Raw genomic sequence first — 26,954 nt, 5'->3', positions numbered from 1 at the left:
GTGAGAAGGGAAAGGAAGGGGAAGACCAAATAACAGAACTGTGTGTAGACCTGCAGCTGTGGGTTTGGCGTGCATGGGTGTGTAAGGTGGTGTTTGTTATGTGTGTGTGCATGTGTGTCTCTGTGTGCATGAAAGTGAATGGTGTACATGTCTGTCCATTGTGTGTGAATTCTGTGTGCCTGTATGTGCATTGTGTAACATTTGTACGTGGTACATATATGCATAGTGTGCACTTTGTAAATATCTGTATATTTTTCTATTGTGCAAACATTTGTGTGCAATGTGGGTGCCTAGTGTGTATGTGTGTGTGATATATGACTGTGTTCACAAGAACGCATCACGTGTGCCCTTGCTTATGTGGGCATGAACTTAAACTGTGCATATCGGTGCTCTGTTTGTTACAGTGTGTTAGTTCCATGCCCTTGGTGTGTGCACTGCTTACTTATCTGTGTGCATTACTCCTAGGGAGGGTGTGTGTGGGGGGGGGGTTACCAGTACACAAGTGTGCTGTGTGTGCATGAGTGAGTAAGGGGGCTTGATCATGTGCGTGCACATGCGTGCACATACATGTGAGTTCCAGCCGTGGTCCCTGGGCTTAGAGCATGCAGATACTGGGGGAGCGCCTACCTCCAGCCTCGGTCCCCAGCTGGTCCTCGGTTTATAGCCAGTAGTAGAAATTCAAATCAGCCAGCACTGCCTGTAGAGTTCAGTTCCCAGTCAAATTAAAAGTAAATTTTACAACCCACCTACTTTATACCCTTGCAAATGTTAGTGCATGTGTTTTCCAATCAACTAATATTTTATATCCCACCAAGAAGCTTCTAAAGTGAGGAATCAAAGGCAATGGGATGAAAGTCAGTGAGCTGCAGGGGAGGGAAAAGAGGAAGCAGGCACAGAGGGAGGCGCTCAGCTTTGCTGGCCAACCAAATGCCTCTTCATCCAAGGTCATTGCGAAAGAGGGCATTTCAGGCACCATCACGAGGGTCTGGGGAATGCTCCACAAGGAAGCAGCAGAGCTGTAAGTTAGCTCAGGGAAGAACTTCCTGATCATTAAGCTTGTTCAAGTCAAGTCAAGAGGCAGTCACTGGTCATCTGTGTCGAGCATATGTTCGTCCTAAGCATAGACAGAGCACCTGTTCTCAGAGACATGAGCATCACTTGTCTGAAGGGCTGCAGTCTAGACAGTCACTAAGCAGGGCCTGGGCCCAGACCCCAGGAGTTCTGGGACAGTCATCAAAAAAAGAAAAAATCACCGAAGTATGGACTGCCTGCATGAGGGCAGCAAAGTGGCTACCTTGCCCAGCACCAAGTCTCAGAAATCACAAGCAGGACATAAGAGAAGGTTCTGAAAGCCAGAAAAACAAGAGTCAGGAGAGGGAGAAGCAAGAAACATGAGGCACCCCTGAGATAAAGGTGGTTGTTCTTGCCAAAACCCATGGTTAGTTAAGGCTGCGTTTAAACAGGGAACCCCTGGAGTAACTTACGTCTGTTTGTTCAGCGTCCTTTAGAGAGGCCCTAACAGGTGGCTAGCCCTGTGTGGGGCCCAAGGACAGAGATTAGGCAGACATTCTTCCCAGTCTCGAGAGCTTACAGCGCAGCAGGACACGGGAGACATGGGACAGGTCTTGGCACCACAGTGGCAGACAAAAGCTCAGGGCATGGTGGGACCCCAGGTGCAGGAAAGAGAGCGTGGTGGTAAGAGGAGGTTTCCTGTGAGAAGGATGGAGGTAACCATTCTAGGCTGCAGTCAGGCAAGTGGTTTAAATCTCTGACCTCAGCTTCTGCATCTATAAAATGGGAATAATAAGAGAATCCACTTTGTGGGTTGTTGTGAGGAGTAAATGAGTCCATTTAAGGAAAATGCTCAGAACCCAGTGCCTGACAGGCAGTGTGTGTTACAGTTTACCTGTCATGACCATCATCATCAGGACATGATACAGTGTGGGAAACGTGTGAGCCAGAATACCAGCACCTCGGTGTCACTTGAGCCTTGCAAACCAGGACTGTAGATGCCATGCAAAGAGGCTGGAGAGCTAGGCAGGGGCTGGCTCCTGAAGATGCTTGGGATTCAAGGTCAGAGTTTGGACTTGACATGAGGACAGTGCAAGGGTTTTAAAGAGAGAAGGGATCACATGACAAGATATACCTGAGTAAGAATACCTGAGTCCTTTGTTGGGATAACCAAGCTACCTTTTAATAGAATCATCTCTAACCACCCCTTGGCTTCCTGACTTGGCGCAAACTATTGACGTTCCTTGTATGTCCCCAGTGACCACTGCCACTGCTGTTGCTACTTCTAAGTCATTATTATTATTTAGAGAGAGCTAAAGTAAGTGGTAGTGGTAGCAATTACACGAACTGTAATTCTTGTTGATAATGACGTTTGTAACTCACTCTGAAAGTGGGCTTTTGACTCCATGCTAAGAATCCAGACTTATTTTCCTGGTCTGAGTTACAGATTGGCAGCCCAAAAGCCTAAGGGATTCTGCAATTGTGTTTTGTTTGCCCCAAACAGTGTCTTTTTTTTTAAATGAGCTTCCATTTAAAATAGGAATAAATTACACAAAAATCTCCATTTCTACATTTACCTGAAAAGTTAGTCAGGTACCACAGCACTCTTCTGAAGGCAAAGTCACTTTCTTGCCTGTGCCCTCTGGTTGGTATTTCTTGAGTGCTGATTCCCACATTATGGTGTTTGGCTCCTGAAATGGAGACTCCTGCCTCAGGCAAGGGAGAGGTGATGTGTGCGGGTGACACACACTCTGCTTCTGGAAGAGTCCTGGGGGTCAGGCTGTCTCCCCTAGACGACCCCCTTTCTGCTCCTTTGTGTTCAGGATGGCCAGTTACAAAGATGGGAAGTGAGGGTGATGCAGGGAGTGGGGGGTGCATGACCTTGGGACAGTTATTCAAGTGCAAGGGAACAATGTGTTCACAAGATCAAAACCTCTCTCTCTCTCCTCTGACTCCCTCCTTCTCACCCCCACCCCTCAAGATCGCGAAGCCGGCCCCGAAAATCTCGCCGCCGCCGCCATCACCACTGCCCCTCACGGTCCCAGAGCTCAGAGTCCCGCTCCTCAAGCTGCGACAGCAGGTAACCCCCGCCCCGAGGCATCTCCTCACCCTGACCACAGCCAGAACCCGGCTAAGACACCGTCACCATCAGCTTTTTCTCCACCATCACTGTTGGGGAAGCCGCTTTCCCCGCAGAGGGGCAGCCCCTGCCTCACACTTGGGCTGTCACCACTTCCTTGCAGAGGGGCTGCAGACAGAAGGACTTGCTGCCTCCACTTACAGGAACAGCAGCCACAGGACTTGCTAACACGGTGCTTCCATGGCCAGGTGCTAAGCACTCTTCATGGTCCACTGCATGATCCCCTCTGCAACCCTAGGAAGGAGGCACCACTGTCAACCCCACTTTAGAGATGAGGAAACTGAGGCACAGAGAGGAACTTGCCAGGCACGTAGCTGCTAAGTGACAGAGCTAGGACTGAACTGGAGCATCTGGTTCATTTGGCTGTCTCTCACTCAGGGTTGTTCTAAGCACAGAGAAGCTAAGCGACCTATGAAAGGCTGCACAGCACAAGGTATCCAGTTCTGTGGCACTTCCGAGCCCTCTTGCTCCTAACATTGACCCTCTTTATGCTGACACATTGGCTGCCCCGGCCCGAGCAGGGGAAGAGGCTCTTGTGGATGAGAAGAACAAGAAAAACAGGGAGTGGGGCTTGGTGTTTGAAATTGTTGAGACCATTGGGAATGTCAAGGGCCCCTTGATGGTACCTGGCCAATTTCCAGATGGCAGAGACTCTTTTATTCTTTCTTAAGTCCTTCTCACACTTGGCCTATGTAGTCACGTAGTCACCTCACCTGGGAAGATTTAAAAATCTCACTGTCCTGGTCGCACCGCATTCCCAGCTAAGTCAGAATGTCTACAGGAAGGAAGAGGAGGAAGAGAAATAGGGATCTAAACTCTACTCTGAACCAGGCACTGTGCTGCAATTGCAAATAGATTCTGTCTCTTAATCATCCCCGTCACACCATGAGCCAGACCACAGCTTCTCTGCCTTGGCTGCTCCATGATTGCTTTGGAAGTCTAAAAATACCAGTGCCTGGATCCCATCTCCAGACATTCTGATCTAATTCAGATATGCGTGGAGCAGGTGTGAGAGCAGCCCCTGACATCAAGGACTCGCCCCAGTAGCTGTGGTGTTCCCACATCACACAAGGCTGCTCTGTGATCCTGAGTGGTCCAAACAAAACCAAGACCCTCTTGGAACCAGGTGCAAGCCTGACAAAACAGGGACATTTTTCACGACCCCAAAGTGACCCTGCATCTCTCCATCCTCCATCTTTACCAGTGATAGCCTTATAGTCTAGTCTCCCCTCCTTCTAATTAAGACTGGTGAAGACACCCAATCAGAGAATTACCTCTGTCCCCTGACAGCATCCAGTCAGATCAAAGCCCCAGCTCTTTACATGCTCCCCAGAGTCCCCAACCACACGCTCCTAATAGATTCTCTGTGACCACTCCCCACCCTGACAGAAACGTCCTCCACTCTCCCATGGTGCGTGTTCTCCATCACTGCAGGGAGCAGTAACAAGATGCTTGTTTGAGCACAAGGTGCCCCCGTTGGCCTTTGTCCGGAGGGCATTGACACACTGAGCTCGACTGCATTATCAACATTTACAGCTGAGAAGCCTGCGTGTTGGTGGGCAGAGGGGTGACTGGCAGAGCTGGAGCCAGGACCCAGGTCTGTGTGACTCAGCCCAAGCCTGGGTGGGAGGACGGTGCAGATCCTGCTTGCAGACTCTCAGCGACTGCACTCTACCCTTTCTAAGGCTTACCTCTTCTGAAAGGGGTACATATCACAGGCCCATGCCCCAGCCTTCCTCCTGCTAGCACGTCTCCTGCTGCTCTTGCCGCCTGAGCTTCCCAGTGCTTGTTGCGCTAAGGGACACTCCAGCAGGTGTGGGAGCAACCTGAGAGCTGACCCTTGGGCCAGTAGAAAAGTGAGAGGCCCTAGAGCAGAGAGGGACACTCCAGTGCAAGAACCAGAGGCACTGGTTCCCACAGGGCCCTCGTTCTGCTGCTACAAGCTGTGTGATGTCAGGCAGGTTCCTAAACATCTCTGAGCCTCAGCTCTCTCATCTGGGAATAAGAAATAATACCTGCCCTGTCTATGTCTTTGAGTTGGAGAGAGGATTGTGAAAGCACCTTAAGAAGGGCTTACAAATGCCATGAAAATCCATAAGGTGTTATTTTTATCACTACTGTGACTCAGAGCTAAACAGTAATGCTGAGTCCAAATACACCCTTTCTAAGGAGTCAGAGATTCCTTTAGTTTCCAACACAGACAGGCAGCCAGATCTACATCTGACAAGCTTACAGAAGGCATCTTTGTCGTTTTCGTCAGATTTTTTTTTCAAAAGTTTTGGGTGAGAGTCAATAAGATGCCTCTGTTTCACAGATGGTGAAGCCAGATACACAAAGACACACAGATATAAGCAGCTACATTTATAGACAAACACATGAAAACACAGATGGACACACCCAGACGTACACACAGTCACGTACAGACAGGCAAGCAGAGAGACAATCAGAGGCACACAAAGGACAGTAAACGGAATCAGGATCATCAGGACCCTTTCTGTCTTCACAGCTGCATCCCCAGCCCCCACAGCAGTGCCAGGTATATGAATTCACACTCGTCAAACAAACAAATGAGAGAATGAATGAACACGGACGGGTGGGCGGGCAGAGGGGTGCATACATAGTTTACACAGACAACCCAAACACACTCTGCTGTCCTCAGATCCTATTAGTCCTTCAGTCACCTCTCTGCCACGCTCCCCATCAAAAAACCCTCAGGTCTCTCTGCCCTGCATCCAGGCACCGTGGCCGGTCCCCTGAGGGAGGGCGGAAGTCCCGTCGAAGGCACTCTCGCCGCTGCTCCAAGACCCTCTGCAAGGCCAGCCCAGAGGCCCGGTCCAGCCCCCAACCCAGCCAGCCCCTCCAGATGCTCAGCTTCCTGTCAGCCAGGGGTGTAGTAAGTATTCCGCACAGCCTCCTCTGCCAGTCTTGGCCGGGACACTTGGGGGAGGTGGAGGCACAAGTTCAGGGCAGTGTATGACACATTTTAATTCAGTTTCGGGCAAATATCCCACTGGTTTCAGACCTCCTTCTTGATTTAACTGAATGGTCATTCACCAGCCTTTGGCAGCACCTGGCTTGGGGACTTGGCAAGTGAGGGTGTGTGTGGGGTGGGGGGAATGGAGAAAACCTGAAACACCCAGGCTCTGTATTAGGGGAATGGTGAAAATACATTTTGGTCTCCAGAGTGACATCTGCAGGAGGGCATGTGTGAGACACCATAGGAGGTTTCTTTGGGGAAGAAGGAGAAGAGGGGTCTTTGATCTAACAGAGGCACTGCAGCTTTGCAATGAGGTCTGCGTCTTTGACAGCTAGGCTGCAGCACTGATGAGCAGATGGGATTTGATGTCACCTGTATTAACTCGGCCTTGAATATATATGAGAATTTTCCTCCAAGGAGGTGATAGCACTTAACCTCTCATATTCACACAAGGTCTCAGGGAGTTGAGGACTCAGCTGTCTTCACTAGTTGCTTCCACAGGTGGGACCAAAAAGCCAAGGCTCAGAAAGATGAAGGTATGGAGTAAAGCCATAGGGCAAAGCAAGAGTGAATTCATTTGAGAAACTGGCCTTAAATGGGATCATGCCGCAGTCCTTTAGGTCAGCAAGGAGGGTCAGCTTCAGACAGTTTGATGCCAGGAAGTCTCCTCAGCAAAGCATTTGGAGTTGGGTCTGAACTCAGCTTCCTAGCTGTGTAGCTTGGAGAAAGTCATCCAACCTCTTTGAAACTCAGTTTTCTCATTGGCAAATTTGAAATAATACCACGTCCATGGGGGGATTGTGGGGGATACCCAGTAACAGAAAGTACATGAAGGCCTTTTGTAGACTTTAAAGGGACAGACACGCAAACAGGAGGAGACTCAACATAGACATAGCCTTCACTTACACCTGACAACTGAGAAGGGTCCTGTCTCCTCTAGCTAGGCGTGGATGTGACAATTTCAGAGAGCTGCTCCCTTAGAAAGGATGAAGTGGAAGTAAGGAAAAGCTCTGAGGTTCTTGCTGGGAGGTCAAGGAAGAGAAGGTGAGATAAACATGGGTTGGGTCTGGTTGACACGATAGTTGAATCCATGTGCATTCTGAGAATCTCTTCTTTACCAGTCAAGACATCTGTATCACCAAGCTGTAATTCTGCCATAATCTTCTGCCTTGCTGGAACCGTCCACAGCTCACCCCAGGCCCTCCTTTTGTAGAAGGAGGGAACCTACAGTTGCTTGGTATTTGCAGATGGGAAAGGCTCATGTTCATTCTCCCCTCCACGAATGCCTATGAAAGTTCTTCCCAGTAAGGCGGAATCCAGAGGCCTGGGCTCAAGACTTGGCTTGGCCAGACAAATCCTTTTACTCCTCCCAGCCTCAGCTTCCTCAACTGGAAAATAAGCATGGTTATCACACCTGTGTCCCAAAGGAATTGTTGCAAAGGTAGAAGAACATTTAAAATACAAGCAATAAGAGGTGGAAGAATGGTTTTAAGTTAGTGAAAGCCACCCAACCTCTTTGGTCACAGTATTTATGGCAGCCATTCGGTGGCCCCAACTGACACTCCATAAAAAGTGCCACTGGGAGCAAATGGCTTGTGTTCTCTCACCTGGGACAGTTTCCAAACTGTCAGGACCAAGATGTTGCAAAAAGCTGAATGTTAACCCCCCCCCCCCAAAACTGTTGTCCTCCCATACTAGTGAGTGAGGTACTAGATTGGCCATTGGTTCTTAGGGCCCAGCCCCTATTAGAAGAGCAGAAAACTCATCCATACCTAGAAGGCATAGGCCTTAAGAGCCCACCGAACCCAGTGCCCTGATTCCAAAAACAGAATCTGAACTCACAGATGAGAAATGCCTTCCAGGGGCTCCAGCAAGTCAGAGTTGTTAAAAACATGAGATTATGATTTTGTGAACAAATCCTGGTCCCGAGTCAGGGATAGTTAAAATATATAAAACTTTGTTAGCTGCAGTTTCCTCATCCTTTAGAAAATGCAGATAATAAAACTCTTCTTCAAAACCTTGTTCAGGGGACAAAACCAAAATAATTTTGTAAGCAGCTGAGCCTGGTACTTGGCACAGGGGCAAAAATAAGCAAATAGTAGAGAGTGTCAGGATGACAACATTCCAGATGCTGGCTCCATATTTTCCAACTGTGGAACCTTGAGCAAGTTACATAAACTCTCCATGCCTCCGTCTTTCCCAAGTTTGCAGAATGATGATAATAGTAAGACCTACCTCATAAGAGGGATATTTTAAGGATGCAACGACTCACTGTAAGACTTTTAGACTGAAGCAGGTGAGTGGTAGGTCCTTTGTTGCTGGCGGTGGATGGAAGTAACAGCAGTATTAACAATGGAAGTGGTAATAATCATGGCAACAAGAGTAGCGGCACTGATAATAGTAATGGAGCAGCAGGAAGGGTTCCAGGCCCAGGCTCGTCTGTGGATGAGTTGAGACCACAGCTAGAAGCCCCGCTTCCCTTGCTTTCAGTTTCCTTCCATCCTTGATGGCAGCTGTAGCCCAAATGGCTGGCCCCACCCTTCTCATGGGTGCCTGACTCCTGGGGGCATCAGATACCCCTCAAGTCTGGCCCTCCCAGTGCTCTCCACACGGGGTTCTTTCTCATCCTCTCTCCTGCACAGGCAAGGGTAGAGAGGATACCAGGTTGGACCAAAGGTTTTCCAAGAGTCCAAGATTTTCCCAAGCTCTCTGCTAAAGAGAACAGCAAAGTCACTGTCATTGAATCACTTGTTTGACTTGTTCAAATCTACCAAATATCTACTAAGCATCTATAAAGCATCAGTTCTGATGTAGCCCTCAGGATCCAGTAAATAAGAAATAGCCTAGCCTTCTTATAAAGAAGACAGACAAAACTGTAATGGACAATGCACAACAATGAATGCTGAGAGGGACGGGGGTAAGGAGGCAGGGGAAGAGGGGATTGGGCTTTGAGTTGGTTAGGGCAGAGGAGATGCAGCTGGGAAACTAGACAATGGAAACAGGAATTGATTGCTGGAGTCAAGATGGAGACAGAATTCCAGCACAGGAGATGGGGTTCTGGAGGTAAAAGGAGCTGGAGCATAGTAGATGTCCTATGCCATGGTTCCTCTCATGGCTCATGGCAGACATCTCATATGCACAGCTCTTTAAGGAATCAAGGGTGGGCACATGACATCAAGGGGGTCTATTTACATATGTGAATATGCAAATAATACATAAGCTGATGATAACCAGAAGTCCTCTTGGTTGGTCAGAGCCCTAATCCAAATGGAGGGTCCCGAGGAATCAGTCCTCTGTGGCCTTATTCATTTCTTATCTACACTCAGTCATCTCTGTTCAAGGCATTAGAGAGACAGATGAATAAACAGGCTTCTGAATTCCAGGGCTCATGCTCTAGTCATCCACAGAATACTGAAGTACTGTAGGATAAATGTCATTAGGACTGAGACTGAGTCGGTATTTGAATACTTGCAAACCAGTTGATAAATAGACCCTGTCGCCGCCCACTCTCCAGTTAACAAAGCCATCCCTTTCCTCCTCTGGTACCTTCTGGACCTTCTCACAGACCAGCAGCTAAACATTGATACCTGGCAGCCCTTCAGTGCCAAGCCTGGTTACTTTCAGATGGGGCAGTACTCACACTCAACCAGTTGTTGAATATTTTCAATATCAGCCTTGGAGGTGATAGAAGCAAGTATAATATGTAATAGGACTACAGAGGAAGGACAATGTCTAAGAGTCCTTGGTGTCTGAGAGGACTTTACAAATAAAGGAACATATGAGTTGGGCTTTGAAGGATGAGTAGGAGCTCACCCATTTGAGTTGGCTGATGAATAAAGGGAATGGTAAATGCCACTACATGCCAGGCACAATCACATACTTTATACAGTTTTTTTTTTTCCTCATTTGATTCACAAAAAAATTCTTTGAGGTAGGTGCCATCATTATCACCATTTTTCAGGTGGGAAAACTGAGGCTCAGAGAGGCGAAATGACTTAAGTAGATAGCCCATTTAGGAGAAACAGGAGCTAGTATGAATCCTGGCTTATATCTCAGAAGCTTACTATGATAGCCAGAGGGCCAACTGGATGACAGAGAGGTTGGTGGCTCCGAAGTTTGGCCACACCCTGTCCCTGTAGCAGAGGGTCCTCAGTAGAGAGGTTGGTGGCTCCGAAGTTTGGCCACACCCTGTCCCTGTAGCAGAGGGTCCTCAGTTAAGTCTACCCTAACTGGAGGGGGAATTTAAAAGGGCTGATCAAGACTGAAGTTAGACTCAGGAGAAGGAAGGCTTCTTTTCTCCTCCTGCTTCCAGCAAGCTAGCAGTTTCCACATAATCCTTGTCGACAAAAACTTGCACAGATTGAAAAAAAAAAAAAGCAGAACTTAGGCTCCATAAAAGAGGGCCTCATTTGTGAACAGGAGGAAACAGGAGAGGCTAGTGATGAAGACAGGAGCTTTGGAGCAGATCCAAACACTTTGGAGTTCTTGACTTCATCTCCCTGTGAGACTGAGCCATAGCTCATGCTTCCCTGAGCACCTACTATGTGCTGTATTCTACATGTGTCATCTCATGTATTTCTTATTATAGCCTTTCAAGGGAGCTTCCATTAGTATCCTTATTTTATAATGCATAAAGCCTGGAAAACTTAAGTAAAAGTACCTATTAAGTGGAGAAGTGAGGATTCAAACCCAAAACATCTGCCCTCAGAGTCCAGATGCTTAATGACCTAACCTCCCTTATGTCATTTTATTTTGCTGGACATTGTGTCCCAATCTGTACCTTTAACTAATAATCATATCTACTTCATGGAGTAGTTGTGAGGGTGGAATTAGATCAGTTGTCCATTTAGTTTTATATGCACTAAGCACCTACTATGTGAGTAGCAGTGAACAAAACAGACAAGGTTTTGCCTTCATGTGGCTTCTATTCTGTGAGCAAAACTCAGCCTGGCACTAGGGACATAACAATATACAGTAGTTGCTAGTGTTAGGATTTGTCATCATAATGGCTTAATTAAACTTGCTCCTGATAAACCCAGACATGATGTTTTTGAAACATCCCTGGCCTCGAAAAGTTTAATTGTATCTAAGATCTCAGACGAACTTCAGAACAGCTCTAGGAGAATGACAGGAAGAGCCTCCTGTTTTGCATACCAGGGGAAATGAGCCTGAGGGAGTATACACGGAGGGCCCAGCCCTCCCACGTCTGCTCCAGGTTCTTGTACATCCTGCAAAAGGCTTTGAGCCCTTGCTCAAACTGGGAAACTCACTATTCAGTTCCATTCATTGTAGTTTGGAGAGGAAAGGGACTAAAATGCGGAAGAAAGGGGCTGTGAGACTCAGGCATCTGTGGGACCAGTTATTCTTTTCAAATGGAAAATGGAATCACATTGTCAACTTTTACTTTTGCCAAGCAAGGACAGAATAAGGAAAACCACCGTTTTCTATAATGAAAGGGACATGTACCAGGCAGAAGAGGGAATTGCCGTGGCCTCAGAAGAAAGGATGAGACTTTAAGTCAGATGCATTTAGCTGGATGAAGAACTCATTCCATTGAACTTATTTTCTCATTTGAATTTGGACTGGTGAAAATTTTGCCTAACTGGAGCCATGTAGAAATTTTCAAGAACAGGTAGGCTGAGGGCTATCAAGAGGGGCTTCTAAAAAAGGAGGGGCTAATGAGAAAGGGTGAGGTTGAAGCCACCAGTCCCCTTCAGCTTCCTGATGGAGGGAAGGAGAGAGGAGGCTAGACTATGTCCCTGGGCGCAAGGTCAATTTTAGTGAACAGCCCGGTGGGACAGTCCCCCACCCCGCAGCCCTAAAGGACTTTGTCATCTTCCCACCATCCTCAGCAGATCCCTGTCTTTTTCCAACCCTCCCCCTCTCAAATGAACTCCTAACAGGTCAATGAATCCATTCTGTTGCTGTCTTCCTAATTAGTGTGCAAAGGAAGATGAACAACAGTGAGGAAAATAAACTTAATGTCTTTGTGAAACAAAAGGGTTTAAAAAAGGGAGAGGGGTGGAAATAACCAGAACCCTCTAGCTAAAAGCTCTGCCATGCAGCTCTACATTCACATGAGAATTTCCGGTCCCCCATATGGCAGGGAGGGAAAAAAAAAAATTTATAGCCATCTCTCTCCATGGGGCCATTTGAAGCTCAGTAAATGGACTTGTTCAGTTTAATTGGAATTCTCTTCTTGATTGTATTTTTGTAACCTATTAGGCCGTGCTGCCTCTTGATCTCGGAATTCAGCTGAAATTAAATTTTGAAGTGTAAGTGAGAGGTTGCCTTTTTTCCCCGTTCTTGATTAAATAATGATTTGAAACAAAAACAATAAATAACAGTACCAGCTTCCCTGAGGGCTGAGAGAGACTCCCAGTGAAACGCCGGGAGCTGGAGTTTGCGGTGGGGGATTTAATTACTTATTAGAAAAATCCAAGTGTTGATGCTGAGTATATTAAGGAAAAAGAAGAGGCAAGCTTATGAGTTCAAAAAAAATGAGCTTCACATTGGTGGGGGCTAAAAGAATAAAGGGAACATACTCATTTGTTTAGTCCCAATGGCCATGAGTTTGTGAAAAGCAATCTGTCCTTTAAAAAAAATCTGAGATTGTCAATCATTACCCAAAAGGGAAGAGTGTGTAATAGCTCTGGGGTCTGGATAGGGCTCCATGGCTCTGGTCTCCTGGTTTATTTCACTGACAAAATCCAAGAGGGTTTGAAAGGGCAGAGATGAGGAAGATGGGAGGGAGAGATGAAATATACAAGATGCACTATAGTTGTGCTGCTTTCAGATAGACTCTGGGTAGCAATGAACACTTAGAACAGAGTCACAAACTTAGATGTCTCAGGGGCCAGGCCACTAATAGATACAAGCAACAGGGACCCCATAAGGCCTGAGGACAGAAAAGTGCGTGCCCCATCTAAAAGGAGAAGCTCCAATTACTCACAAACTGATTATTACCCAGCAGGAATGTCGACTCAATCTTGCCAGATCCTCTTACATTTCAGCATGAACTAGAAATGTGGCACCCCACTCCAGTACTCTTGCCTGGAAAATCCCATGGGAGGAGCCTGGTAGGCTGCAGTCCATGGGGTCGCTGGGAGTCGGACACGACTGAGCGACTTCCCTTTCACTTTTCACTTTCATGCATTGGAGAAGGAAATGGCAACCCACTCCAGTGTTCTTGCCTGGAGAATCCCAGGGACGGGGGAGCCTGGTGGGCTGCCGTCCATGGGGTCGCACAGAGTCGGACACAACTGAAGCGACTTAGCAGCAGCAGCAGCATGCCCAACTACAATGTTGACAGTTCCTTCAAATTTATTGGCGAACATAAATTTGTTTAGCCAATAAGTGCGCCAAAGAAAGCATAACTTAAAACTCTGAAACAAAGCATAACTTGGCCTGTCAGTTTTCTAGGGGTAATTTGGGGTGTTGAGACAGATGCTGTCCATTTATGTCCCCACCCCTCACTTCACATACTGCCAGTGTCCAGCTTCCAGGTATTGCTCTCTGGCTGCCAAAGACCACTTTGCTTGGCTGGGCGGCAGTTTGAAACTGCTGGAGAATTGACACGTGTTGGGGGAAACCTTTAACCCGTGAGTAGTGAGGAACTGGTGTATAAATATCCAGCTCCCTCCTTGGTTGAGATGAATTCTGGAGCCAGTTCTGTCCTCTCTCTTTTCTCTCCCCCAGCTTACTGCCCCTCAAATAAGATTCCCTGGTCTCAAATAAACTTCCAGCACTCAAATTCCTGTCTCAATTTCTAGGAGGATCCATATGGAGACAGGTGTTATTTCACTTTGTGATTAAACAAATTTTACAGGGGCTGAATTTTTGTGCAAAGCCCCCAAAATAGGCCTTTGTGAAGACATGGAAAGAAGGACACGACTGAGATGGAGGAAGGGTTCAGAGTGGACCACAGAAGAGAAACCCGGTGAGAGGGTCCCAGGCCTTACATAGGGGTCCCAGTACCATGAGTGCATTGTTCCTGCACAAAAGTGGATCTAGAATGACTCCTCCCAGTGAGCCTCTTGAGGACTGTTTTGCAGCTAAGATGGGGATATAGGAGCAGAGAGCAGTTATGTGCATAGAAGAGAAATTTCCAAGAGGTGAAGAAGAAGATGAATTGTGAGAGGCCTGTTATCAAAATGAAAGACAGGGAGGAGCAAGGGGGGCCATCCTGTCATGTCAGCGTCCAGTGGGCAACAGTTTGCCTCTTCCATGGCAGAGTGGAAGTGAGTATCTGATGAGGAAGGAGACACTTAGGGACAGGAGGCAAGAGCACAGAGGCCTCTGTTGTCTGCCTGTCATTATGTCCTTGACTTGAAGGGCTCCTCTGCATTGTCATGGAACTCCCTTACACACACACACACACACACACACACACACACACACACATACCCTACAGTCTGCCTTTGGCCCCCCTGAGCTATATCTTCCCTCCTCTGGAGAAAGAGGAATCCAAGACTAACAGGTCATTAAACAATCTGGACATCCCTAATGATTTTATGAAAATATTTCTATCATCTGGAAACAGGGACAGAGCCCGCTGAGACTGGTAAAGACACAACCAAGTAGAGGTCAGCTGAAGGTAACAGAAATGCACGTCTTCGGGCTCTTCCCCCAACCCTCAAAGGAATCCTTAGAGCAGGTAACAGGTCAAGATGTGTGTATCCAGGACCTGCCAGGCATGTTGTTATGCTAGTTGTGCCCTCTCCAAAGGCTTTGGAGTTAAACCCCACTGACTCTCCATTTGTCGAGCCAGCTATGGAAACAGACATGGGGCTGCTTCAGTCCAGAGAAAGGTGTATCTATTTTTCTAATTTGTCTGGCCAGAAGGGGCACCATTTTCGATTTCCTGACCCAGGAGGAACACCATTCTAGCACCCAAACAAAGTCACTGCATGGGCCAGAAGCCCTGTTGAGCGCAAAAGACCAGATCCAGTTCATCTTTTAACCTGACCTCCCAGAATAGCAGAAGGTGGCAAAGGAAGTAAAGAGACCCAGCACTGCTTGTCTCATCTGGAAGGCTCCTCAGGTCTGGAGCTTCTCACCTTAGCCTGGAGCTTATGCTGTTGAGCATCCGTAGACTCTTGCTTTCTCTGAGATTGTAGGCCCGAGGAGGGCTGGGGGGAAGAGTTTTCCTTCTCTCTGCCACTGACGTGGACCTAAACCTTGATTATAGAGGTTCTCTGTAGCTCACATGCCCAGCCCTGAGCTAGTCTCAAGACCCCAACTTTCAGCCCATCCAGATAGAGACAGGTAATTATCCCACCCAGTAACAGTGCTGTGGCAGACAAAAGCCACTCATTTTTGAATGAGTGAATGGATGAATGAAAGAATGAATGAAATAGAGTTTTGTGTTATCCTGGCCTGGGACTCAGAGAAGGCTTTCAAGAGGAGGTGATATGTAAACTGGAGGATGAATAAATTTATCCATGTCAAGTAAGAAACAGGGGGAAAATGTTCTAGGTGGAGGAAATGGCATGTGCAAATGGCCTGGGGTTGGGAAAGCAAGATGTGGTGGCAAAACCAAGAAAACTTCCCAGTTGATTGCCTTAAGGTTGTACAAACCAAAACTGGGGAGGGGCTGTATGGAAGAGATGAGGTTTGGGAAGGACACAGGATTGGGTTGTAAAGGACACTGTCACGCATGTCAAAGAAATGGGACTTTTAGAGAGGTTGGTATTCTTAGCATAGGGTCAAGTTAGTGAGCACATTTCAGTAGTACAATTATCTCTGTTTTCTGGCAATGATAGGAAAGCATGATGCCTTATACAGTTCTCAGTTCTCTTACATGTGGATAGTGATTGTGGTCAGGTGGAGAGACACTGAAAGTGTCACTGTGAGCTCAGTGTATGGGATTGAGAATGTGAAAAAGGCAAGGTCCCTGTCTATATCCATTAGCCTCCAGGGGCCTTACATTCAGGAAGTCCTTCTCCCTGGGTACCCATGATGCACCAGGACATATGCTTTGAAATTAGTAGTCAAGATGGAAACGAGTACCTGGGTGGAGAAAAGCCCGGCCTGGATGCCTCCAGGTAGCAAGCCACAAGATAACGAAATCCATTATATTCATAGTCCAGGCTGGCTTCCTTCAGGAAGGGCTTACCTGAATCACTTGTGATACACTGGCTACCAAACACTTATCATCTCTGCGGCAAAGATTCCATGAGCTCAAACCAAACCCCAGCCTGAGAGTCCAGGTCCCAGGGCCCAACTGCCCTGTGTGATGCTTTCTCATTCCTGACAGAGGTGGTGGAAATACACGTGTGACCACTGAACTCACAGAGGTGGTAAAGATTTGGCATCCAACCTGCAAACTAGAAGACAAAAAGGAGCTGAATGGAAAAGGGGTCTTTACATTAATTTTAAAAGAAATCTCACACTAGAAAGCCCCACTTGGGCAACCTTATTTTAAGATCCCTTGTCCAAGAGCAAAAGTAGCCAGATGTCAAATGGGAAGTGGCAGCCGCATTGGGTGAAAAGTTAGTAAAGTTGGACCATCACCTTGTCGGTGTGCAAAGTCTCCTGGGAGAATCTGCAAAGGAAGTTCTGCCTCCCCAACTCCAGGAGCTGATATCCTGAGCTGGTGGAGCCATTGCTATTACTCTCACTGTTTCAGTGTCTCTGTATCTCATGCTCATGACCAGTTGCTGAGAATACAGAAATATTTCCTCAAGAAATCCCTAGAGCCCCCCTTCTTTAGACTCAAAGTTCATGGGAGAAACGGGGCGGGGGAAGTAGGCTTTTGATGGCGAGACCTATGCTAATACTTGCAGGGCCTGGGACAAGAGTATAGGAGAAGCCACACACTAAATGTTTTTAAATCAAGACAGCACACTTAGGTGAAGTATGTTCTCCTATCTTGGCAAACATGTCTTTGAAATGATCGGGAGAGTCAGATTTGGATTTAGAGCCTTGGACCCCTCGGAGTGCGGACCACAACATGACAGTGTGGAGAGAATCTGCCCCAGCGCCCTGGTCCCTCCCATTCTCCCCCTACATCTTGCTTCATCACCATGACGGACCTCTCACACATGCACATGGACACCTCAGTCCGAACATCCAAATTCCATTCAGATAGCCATGTTTGGACCTACAAATGTGCACACTTGAAATGTGGTCTATCCCTGGGAGAATAGATCATGGAGAGCCTGAAGAGACCCTGGAAGGGGACTCAGCAGCCGGACTTCAGGTCTCCAGAGACTAAATCTCAAGGAAAGGTTTCCAGGTAACCCCTCAGATTTCTCCACCCATGGGAATGGTTGTCACTGGAGGAGACCCAGGCAGAGGTCCCTCTTGCCCACAGCTAAGCATGGTATATTGATGGGGACCAGAACCGAGCCCACTGTGTCATCTGAGCTGAGACTGGTCTGAATGTTTAAAGAAAACCATCCATTATACTTCTAAACACTCTATAGCCTTCCCAAGGGGGCTGGCTGTCCATCACCTCCTTTACTTCTTCATCTGTCCTAGATCAGCCACACCCAGGATCCTGGGGGCCCTTCGGCATTCCCAATCACCCCAAAGCCAAATCTCCAAGCCCCTCCCAAAGCTGTTTGTTACAAGCACACCTTCCCTGTGCCCCACCCCCCATCTTGACATCTCGGATTGATGCAAACTCTAGCCACCATCTGCATTGTCAGCAAGGGTTTCTTGATCCAACTTGGGCGTTAAGGGACTGACAAATTTAGTGTTGATGGCTTGAGGTCCCCTTACTGAGAAAGCCAACCAAAAGTGATGCTTCACCTGTCAAGAACACTGAAAACCCAAAGTCCAAAGTTCAGGGCCAAGTGTGAGGATGTACAGAAAGGTGTGTGTTTTTACTTGTCATTTGCGACTCTAATGATGGACTCACCTTGCCCGCTCTTCCCTTTCTCTTACACCTTACCTACCTACTAAAGGAGGAGTTCTTGCTTGGTAAGTGGATATAATCCGCAAAGACATGAGAGAATTTATTAGAAGCCACTCGAGAGCCTTAGCTACCTTCTCCAGGGGGAAAGGACACACGCAAATATCCGTAGAGAGCTTTTTGTTTGTTTGTTTTCAGTCAGACAATTTGACTTCCATTTTTTTTGTCCCCCCACCCTTTCTTTTCCCCTTTAGTTGAAAACTACTAAAATATCATTTTGTGACCTTGACTTTATATTAAAAAAAAACCCTCTCATCTTTATTTCGTTTCTTTTCCCCATGTGATATTCGTTTAGGGTTCTATTTGGGCAACTTTTTCTTTAAGAGAAAAAAAAAGTCAAATTCATTGAAGATTTGGTTGACATTTAAAATTTTGGCTTTATCTCCTTTTGTCGTTTTTAAGTTTCAAGATGTATTTTTTCAGGCCCATAGCTTCCTTTCTTTCCCCCTACCTTTCTTTATTTTTATTGTTGTTTTAGGTTAAGGGTGTTTACACACACCCCCTTTCTTTTAAGTTGTCTCTTTTGTTTGAGTTAATTCATTAGAAATTTTGTATTATTTCCTTTTTCTTTTGTTTAATCTGGATCGCATGCTTTTTCTCTGCATGATACCTAAATCTTCCAGTTATCCTAGCAGGGGGTTTAAAAAAAAAAAAAGATCTCCTTTCTGTGGTATTCTTTCAGGAATTTGTGCTTTTGTTTTTTGGCGTCTCTTCTTTCCTCTCCTCTCTCTCTTTCCTTTCGTTACAGTGCATCATGATGGTAAACATTTCTTGGTTATTTAGACGCAACCCACAGGCCCGGCACTCAGCAGTGTCCAACGGGTGTTTTTGCTTTCAGATCACTGGGTCGGGGTCTGCTGCTGACCTCTTTACCAAAACAGCCAGCCCGCTCACCACCTCCCGAGGACGCTCCCAGGAGTATGACTCAGGCAATGACACCTCCTCGCCACCCTCCATGCAAATCAGCTCAACCAGGTCTCGGGGTCAAGAGAAGGGGAGCCCCAGTGGGGGCCTAAGCAAGAGCCGGGACCCCAACAGTGGAAACACCTCTGATTCAGGGAACTCTTTCACCACTTCCTCACCCCAGAACAAGGGGGCCACTTTGGAGAACCTCTCCCCCACCAGCAGGGGCAGAGAATCAAGGTCAGTGCACCTGGATGGGAGGAGGGGTTCTGACTGAGCTCCACCATCTCAGTCTCTCACCCTGGCACTGCACCACACACACACACACACACACACACTCGAAGCCAGGAGACTTTTATTTGTAAAAGAGAGAGAAATTAGCATAATTTGGGGGGTGGGAATCAAGGAGATCAGCTTCAGGTATAGCTGGATACAGGGTCTCAAAAATGTGTCATTGAGAAGTTGCCTTTCCCATTACTTCTCTCAGCTCTGCTCCCCCCTCTTGGCTTTTTTCTCAAGCAGATCATCCTAAAGCACTGGCAAGTATGCCATCCGGTTAGCATCCTGTCAATCTAGCCAGCCAATGGAAGGGAAATGCCTCTTTTCCCAAAATTTCAGCAAACTATCAAGGCAAATGCTCACTGGCTCTGCTTAGTCCAGCTTGTTCACCCAAGACCAAACACACTGCCCAGAGGATGCTATGTTCTTGGCTAGAATTTGTCACATGCCACCATCAGAGCTAATGAATCTTCCTGTGTACACTAAAATTGAAGAAAGTCTGGTTCTCTGAAGGGAAAGCAGGGTACTGTTAATCAGGAGGAGGAATGGAAGTTGGGCAGGAAAAAAAAGATGTCAATTTTATCAATAATTCCAGGATAAAGTCTTAACATTAAGTCACTATCATTTAAAAATATGCCACAGTATTTACTTTAAAGCTATTATGCAGGAAATACTGAGAATAGCAATAACAAGAACAGTAACAGAAACTATTATTGATGGAGCCCTGACTAAATGCTAGGCGTCATGCCAGGTGCTTTCCACAGATAATCTTCCTTACCTCCTGCTACAACCTTTATGGGATAGGTACTATTATAACTTTCTTTTAGCTAATGGGGAAACTGAAGCTCAGAATAGTTAAGAAACTCAGTTAATAAGGGCTGGTACCAGGACTAAAAACAGATTTGTGTCTCCAGAACTGGAGTTAAGCCTGAACAGCATCTAGCAGGTACCTGCTTAATCTGATATACATGGACAGCAGGATTAAATAATTTAGACCCAACTGTGAAATATAAATGATCTTTAAATCATGGCTGTTTATGTCATGTCAGCTATGAGCAGAGGGCAGAGTGGAAGAGACATCAGTTCTAAATCAGGGGAACCGTAGACAGTAAAAGCGGGGGTTGGCAAGGGAGCAGGGACATGGGCTTCAGAGCTGGACAGATCAGTATTTGAGACTCTGGGTGGCCTTGAGCAAGCAACTTGCCCTTCTGAGTCTTCTCTGTAAATAAGAGGTAATAATAGTACCAACTTCCTAAAGTTGTTGGGGGAATAAATGAGATGATGCTTGTGAAGCACCCAGGATGCTAACAGGCTCAGCATGTTTATTCCACAGCTGTTTATTGATGACCTAGGACTTATGTCTCAGGCTCTGTCCTAGGTGCTGAGATACAGTGTCCAGAGAAACATGAGTTCTGTCTCCAGAAAGCTTGGTGTCTGGTGGAAGGAGATAACAATTATAAGACCAAGCAAGCCATCTAGGGGTGGGGAAGCACTGGGGCTGGAGGTTGTGATAACACATTAGAGGTAGAGGTGACATAAGCAAACCGAAGGGAGTCAAAAGCCTGAAACCATGAGTCAGTTCAGTTCAGTTCAGTTCAGTCGCTCAGTCGTGTCCGACTCTTTGCGACCCCATGAATCACAGCAGGCCAGGCCTCCCTGTCCATCACCAACTCCCACAGTTCACTCAGACTCACTTCCATCAAGTCAGTGATGCCATCCAGCCACCTCATCCTCTGTGGTCCCCTTCTTCTCCTGCATCAGAGTCTTTTCCATTGAGTCAACTCTTCACATGAGGTGGCCAAAGTACTGGAGTTTCAGCTTTAGCATCATTCCTTCCAAAGAAATCCCATGTTCTAAGGCATGCAGACAAGGAAGGGAACAGGACTATTCCAGGAGAAACAAGTAATCCACTACGGCTGCAGTCAAGAAAGGAAAGTGCCAGAGCTGAGACTGGAGGGTGAGCAGGGGCTGGGTCATGATAAAACCATATTAATGTGATTTGAACTTGACCCTTGGCCCAATCCAAATGAACGTGTCCTTACTAAGAACCAACAGGAATCCAGCATGGCTCTAGGCAAGGTAAGGATATGACAGGACCCTGTCCTTTGTGTGAGTTTGAACAAGCCTCTACCCTTCTTTAGGTCTCCATTCCCCCATCCACAAAATGGGCTATACCAGTTTCCCAAACTTAAATCAGCCAGTTTTTGAGTTGTTCCATATCCAGATACTTCTGTTACTTTTATTTACCTTAATAAACTCACTTTTTACTACAAGGAAGCTTATAGTACTATCTTAAATAGAACATTTTTATCTCTTGTCCTAATAGAAGGTACCTGTGAAAATACATATGATTAAAACAAAGTATTTAATTTTAGTTACAGTTGCCTACCCAAGGTTCTGAGTCTCAGGCCTGCTGTCTCTCTTTGCAAGTGTTAAAAGAGACAGCAAAAGCCCACTAGTACCCAACCCGGGCTTTCTCATTAATATAATCAGAGGGACTGAAAAAGACAGGACAGAAACTAAATCTTGCACCGTGGGATTTGATCACACCCACCCTGCCCCCTCCCCTTTGGTGTGTTTTCCACTCTATCTCTACTCCTCTAACATCTGTGGTCTGGGAAATCTTTCCAGAGGTAGTAGAGGGGGAAAGGTGGGGGTGGGGGGCGGGCTGCAAGCGCACCACAGCCAAGGCAAAGGTAGGCAGGTGAGTACCAGCTCAAGATGCCCCCAGACCAGTGGGCAGGCCAGTGCTAACAGTGGTTCTCTCCCATGCAGAGGATTTCAGTCACCATGTCTGGAATGCACCGAGGTGAAGAAGTCCAATTTGGTTCCATCCACAGCCCGGAGCTCCCCCATGAGAGGGTGCTCCCGAAGCTCCTCCTACGCCAGCACACGCTCCTCCAGCCACTCCTCCCGATCCCCAAACCCCAGAGCCTCCCCCAGGTACACCAGGAGCCGATCCACCTCCTCTGGGAAAAGGTGAGTGCAGTTTTGACCTAGACTCTTCAGCTAGCTAGGGTAACTAGACATGTCCTTTGACCCCCAAGGAACAGGAATGGAACAGATTTGAGTTCAAATACCCATTCTATCCATTACTAGCTGATGGCCTTGGGTGTCAGTTAACCTCTCTGATCCTTAGTTTCCTCCCCTACTGAAATGAAAACTGTAATGTATCTTACCCTGAAGGATTGTCCTGAGGACTATTAAACACATAAATCAGTACTTAGAACGTAATATCAGTTTTGACTGTTGTTATTGTCATGAGGATCCATTCATGTGTATCAATTATCTTCTGCTGCATAAAAACTGCCCCAAGGCGTCCCTGGTGGTCCAGTGGTTAAGACTCTATGCTTCCACTGCAGGGGGCACAGGTTCCATCTCTGGTTAGGGAACTAAGATCCCACATGCCATGGAGCACAGCCAAAAAAAAAAAAATAAATGCCCCCAAATGTAGCATCTTATCAGTGAGTTTTTACTTCACTCCTGATTCTGTGGGTCAGCAGTTTGGGCTGGACTCAGCTGGTGGGTTGGCTGGGGGCTGGCTTGTTTGGATGACCCCAGCTGACCCATCTCTGCTCCATGTGGCCTCCCATCTTCTAGCAGGTTTGTCTGGGCTTGTTCATGTGGTGATGGCAGGGTTCCAAAAGAGATCAGTAGTATGCAAGTCCTCAGCCTGGAACAAGCATGATCTCTCCAGCCATTTCCTTAGCCACTGCAAGTCACAAGACTAATCCAAATAGATACAAGGGATGCTCCTCTTAGTGGGAGGAACTGCAAAGTCATCTTGCAAGGGGCATGGATACAGGGAGAAGAATTGTGCCCATCTTTGCATTTTACCACTCAATGCCAATAACCATTGGTTATTACTTGATTTTCTCATGTGGAATAATGATATAGTAGAATGCAGAGACATGAGATCTCAGGAATTGGAAGATTGCATCCAATCTAATCAACCCATGGCTTCATGGAGTCCAGCGTCCCTCTACAAACAAGAACTTTCAACAGCAACCAGACTGTTTCTCTGTTGCAACCATATAATCAAAACACAGTTACTTATGCAGGTGTTTACCTCAAGACCAGTTCATTCAGAATAAGGGGGCAAGGAATTCAACATGATAGAGTGGCATAAATAGAAGAAAAAATCAGGCAAAATGGAAAATGAAAGAGAGAAATAGAATTAAATCAGGAGGAAGGTTAACTCCCAATGGCAGGTCCTACCTTTCTGTATAGTCAGCCCTCTGTACTTGGGAGTTTCCCATCCCTATTTATGAAAGACCAGTGTATTGAATGTACTCTGCCATTTTATAAAAGGTACTTGAGCATCTACAGATGTTGTTATCTACAGGGGCTCCTGGAACCAGTCCCCACAGTACTGAGGGGTGACAGTAGTCACTCTGGAGATGTGCTGCCAACGTGACTCTAAGCTCCCTGGCAGAGGAAAATGGGAAACTGTTCCTTCACATTATAAACAAAAAAGATACAATTGGAACTAGTTGCCTAGAAGAGCAGTTATTTCTGATTTTTAAGTATGAAAAATGATTCATCTGGTTCCACAGAAAAAGGACAGTATGTACCACAGTGGATAGAAATGCCTGACATCCTTTCAAAGTGTTCAAAAACATGTTTCATCTTCACACTCTTTACTAACGTCTCTCAATAAATGGGGAAAGAGCAAGTTGGAAAAAGCAAATTTTTCGGGGGCCACAGCTGGACACTATTGACCCAGGAGCTATTCCTTGTCCACACTCCTTTCCTCACCCTGGACAGTATGTAAGAATAGAGTCCCAGAGCGATAGTTATTATGATCGCCTAAGAAAGTAGGAAGGGACTAAGGAACACGTAGGTGAGGGCAAGTTAGAGCAAGACTTCTTTTCAAATTGAAAATAGATAGGAAAACTTTGGATAATGTCCACCCTACTCATCCCTGCCCATGGCAGACATTGCTAATCGATCACAGTGCTCTTTCCCACTGAACACAGACATGGCCACATAATCCCTCCCAACCCTAGCAGGAACAACTAGCAGATAAAGTTATCAATTGTGAAATGAAAATTACTTGAAAGACTGAGGAAGCAGGGTAGATGTTTCCGGGAAACTGGTGGAGAAACCAAGGGATTGGTTTCTCTAAAAGTGGGAGGCTTTAGCAAGAGGGAAGAAGTCTGGAAACAGCATCAGATCAGATTAGATCAGATCAGTCGCTCAGTCATGTCCGACTCTGCGACCCCATGAATCGCAGCACGCCAGGCCTCCCTGTCCATCACAAACTCCTGGAGTTCACTCAGACTCACGTCCATCGAGTCAGTGATGCCATCCAGCCATTTCATCCTCTGTCGTCCCCTTCTCCTCCTGCCCCCAATCCCTCCCAGCATCAGAGTCTTTTCCAGTGAGTCAACTCTTCGCATGAGGTGGCCAAAGTACTGGAGTTTTAGCTTTAGCATCATTCCTTCCAAAGAAATCCCAGGGCTGATCTCCTTCAGAATGGACTGGTTGGATCTCCTTGAAGTCCAAGGGACTCTCAAGAGTCTTCTCCAACACCACAGTTCAACAGCATCAATTCTTCGGCACTCAGCCTTCTTCACAGTCCAACTCTCACATCCATACATGACCACAGGAAAAACCATAGCCTTGACTAATAGAGGCTAGTAATTTGGATGCATACAGTATCGTCCAGCAGAAGTCAGGAGCATCTTGTAGCCAAACAGACGTGGGTCCAAACCCCTTACTAGCTTAGTGACCTTGAACAAATCACATCATCTCTCTCTGCCTCTGTGTCCCCATCTACAGATTGGGATTGATAACAGAGTCTAACCCTAGGAAGTGCTGAGGATTAAATGGGATAATATACACAAAACATTTAGTTCAAAATCCGGCACATAGTAAAATACATAATAATCATATAATAGTAAACATTTCCTGTGTGCTGGCTGTACACAAAATGCTAAGTAATTTACCCTAATTTACTTGTTTAATTGACAATTCTAATTGGGTAAGTACTTTTACCATTTTACAGATCAAAAAAGTGGCCCAGAGAAGTGAAATCACGTACCCAAGGTCACACAGCTACCAAATGGCCAGGATAGGAAGAACTCAATAAAGGGAAGTTGTTGATAATAATTATTATTAACCATCCAAAAGGGAGGGGATTTCATCCTCAGGTAAGGGCTTGAGTTCCCCCACCTGACCTCCAGAAATAAAAAGGCCTGGTGACCAGCTGAATAAAACGCTAGACAGAAGGGTCAAACCCGGCGGAGCTCAGCAGGCCCCTCAGCGGCTGTCTCCTCTCCTCCAGGTCGTCCTCGCGCTCTCCCAGCTATTCCTCCAAGTCTGGCAAGAGAAGCCCGCCTAGCAGAAGCTCTAGGTCGCGCCGCAGCCCAAGCTACTCCCGCTACAGTCCCAGCAGGTATAGGCCCCGCCGCCAGGCACTGACCCCGCCCCTCGAGCTAGGCTCCACCTCCGGCCTCGTTCCTTTGTTCAGGTCCAGAATCTGCCTGCAATGCAAGAGACCCCGGTTCAATTCCTGGGCCGGGAAGATCCGCTGGAGAAGGGATACGCTACCCACTCCAGTATTCTTGGGTTTCCCTTGTGGCTCAGCTGGTAAAGAATCCACCTGCAGTGCAGGAGATGTGGGTTTGATCCCTGGGTTGGGACGATCCCCTGGAGAAGGGAACGGTTACCCACCCCAGAATTGTGGCCTGGAGAATTTCATGGACTGTATAGTCCATGGGGTCACAAAGACTCAAACACGACTGAGCAACTTTCACTCCCTCACCCACTCCTCTCCCGCATCGTCTCTCTGGAGCATCTCCCTCAGTTCAGTTCGGTTCAGTCGCTCAGTCGTGTCCGACTCTTTGCGACCCCATGAATCGCAGCACGCCAGGCCTCCCTGTCCATCACCAACTCCCGGAGTTCACCCAGACTCACGTCCATTGAGTCAGTGATGCCATCCAGCCATCTCACCCTCTGGAGCATCTCCCTAGCTCTGTTCAGTTCCTCTCAGGTCAAGCCCCGCCCGCTTATGGATGGGAAGATGTCTCAGCATTCCTAGTGGTTCCCTATGTCCTATCCGAGCGGCGGTGAGATCCCCAGAACTTCCCTGCATCCTCATGTACTTACCCCAAACCCTCAGCCACACCCCGGAATTCATATCCCCAGCCCTCAGCCTCTTCACACAACTAGTACTACCCCACATCCCTATATCCTGAGCCCCTAATTCTGACTTCTTACTCAGCACCTGGGCCCACCCACCTAACCTTCATATCCTGACCCCTGAAAGGCTCACCTTCAAAGGCTGACACCCCTCCCCACGCCCAGCTGCACCCGTCCTCAGTAGCCAGTCATCCACGTAGACTCTCCCATAGCTATGCTCTCCTCCCTGGCGGCCCGTGCTGACCCTGTCCCCTGCCCCAGCGGGGTAAAGTGCAAGAGGGCGAAGTGGGTGCCCTTCTCCCACACGCTCACACCGAAAGGCCAGGGCAGCCTCAGCTCCCCAGTAACCACCCCATCACCGCACCCCTTCAGGGAGCGGAACCCCAAGTACATCGAGAAGGATTCGCAGCAACGCGAGCGCGAGCGAGCTCGGCGGAGACGTCGGTCCTACTCGCCCATGCGGAAGCGCCGGAGAGACTCCCCAAGCCATCTGGAGGCGCGGAGGATAACGAGGTGAGGCCAGGAAGCCCGGTACCACCTCCACCTCATTTGCACTCCCTTCCCACCCTCCCACCCGC

The 26,954-nt window shown here is 47.3% G+C and overlaps 1 protein-coding gene across 1 annotated transcript in view; it reads left to right on the top strand.

The window, feature by feature from the left end:
• The window catches only part of SRRM4 (serine/arginine repetitive matrix 4), a 166,710-nt gene that overhangs the window by 137,740 nt on the left and 2,016 nt on the right, over window positions 1–26,954 (top strand). Inside the window, exons 7-12 of the mRNA XM_010841405.1 lie at window positions 2,993–3,091; window positions 5,888–6,044; window positions 18,887–19,191; window positions 22,006–22,209; window positions 25,520–25,630; window positions 26,749–26,889. Coding sequence (XP_010839707.1) covers window positions 2,993–3,091; window positions 5,888–6,044; window positions 18,887–19,191; window positions 22,006–22,209; window positions 25,520–25,630; window positions 26,749–26,889 — 1,017 coding nt within the window. The remainder of the gene's footprint in view (window positions 1–2,992; window positions 3,092–5,887; window positions 6,045–18,886; window positions 19,192–22,005; window positions 22,210–25,519; window positions 25,631–26,748; window positions 26,890–26,954) is intronic.

The sequence above is a fragment of the Bison bison genome, unplaced genomic scaffold (assembly GCF_000754665.1).
Source record: "Bison bison bison isolate TAMUID 2011002044 unplaced genomic scaffold, Bison_UMD1.0 scf7180017864160, whole genome shotgun sequence".
Taxonomy (NCBI): domain Eukaryota; kingdom Metazoa; phylum Chordata; class Mammalia; order Artiodactyla; family Bovidae; genus Bison; species Bison bison.
Note: the sequence above shows the minus strand (reverse complement) of the source record. Positions and strands in the feature narration are given on the sequence as shown.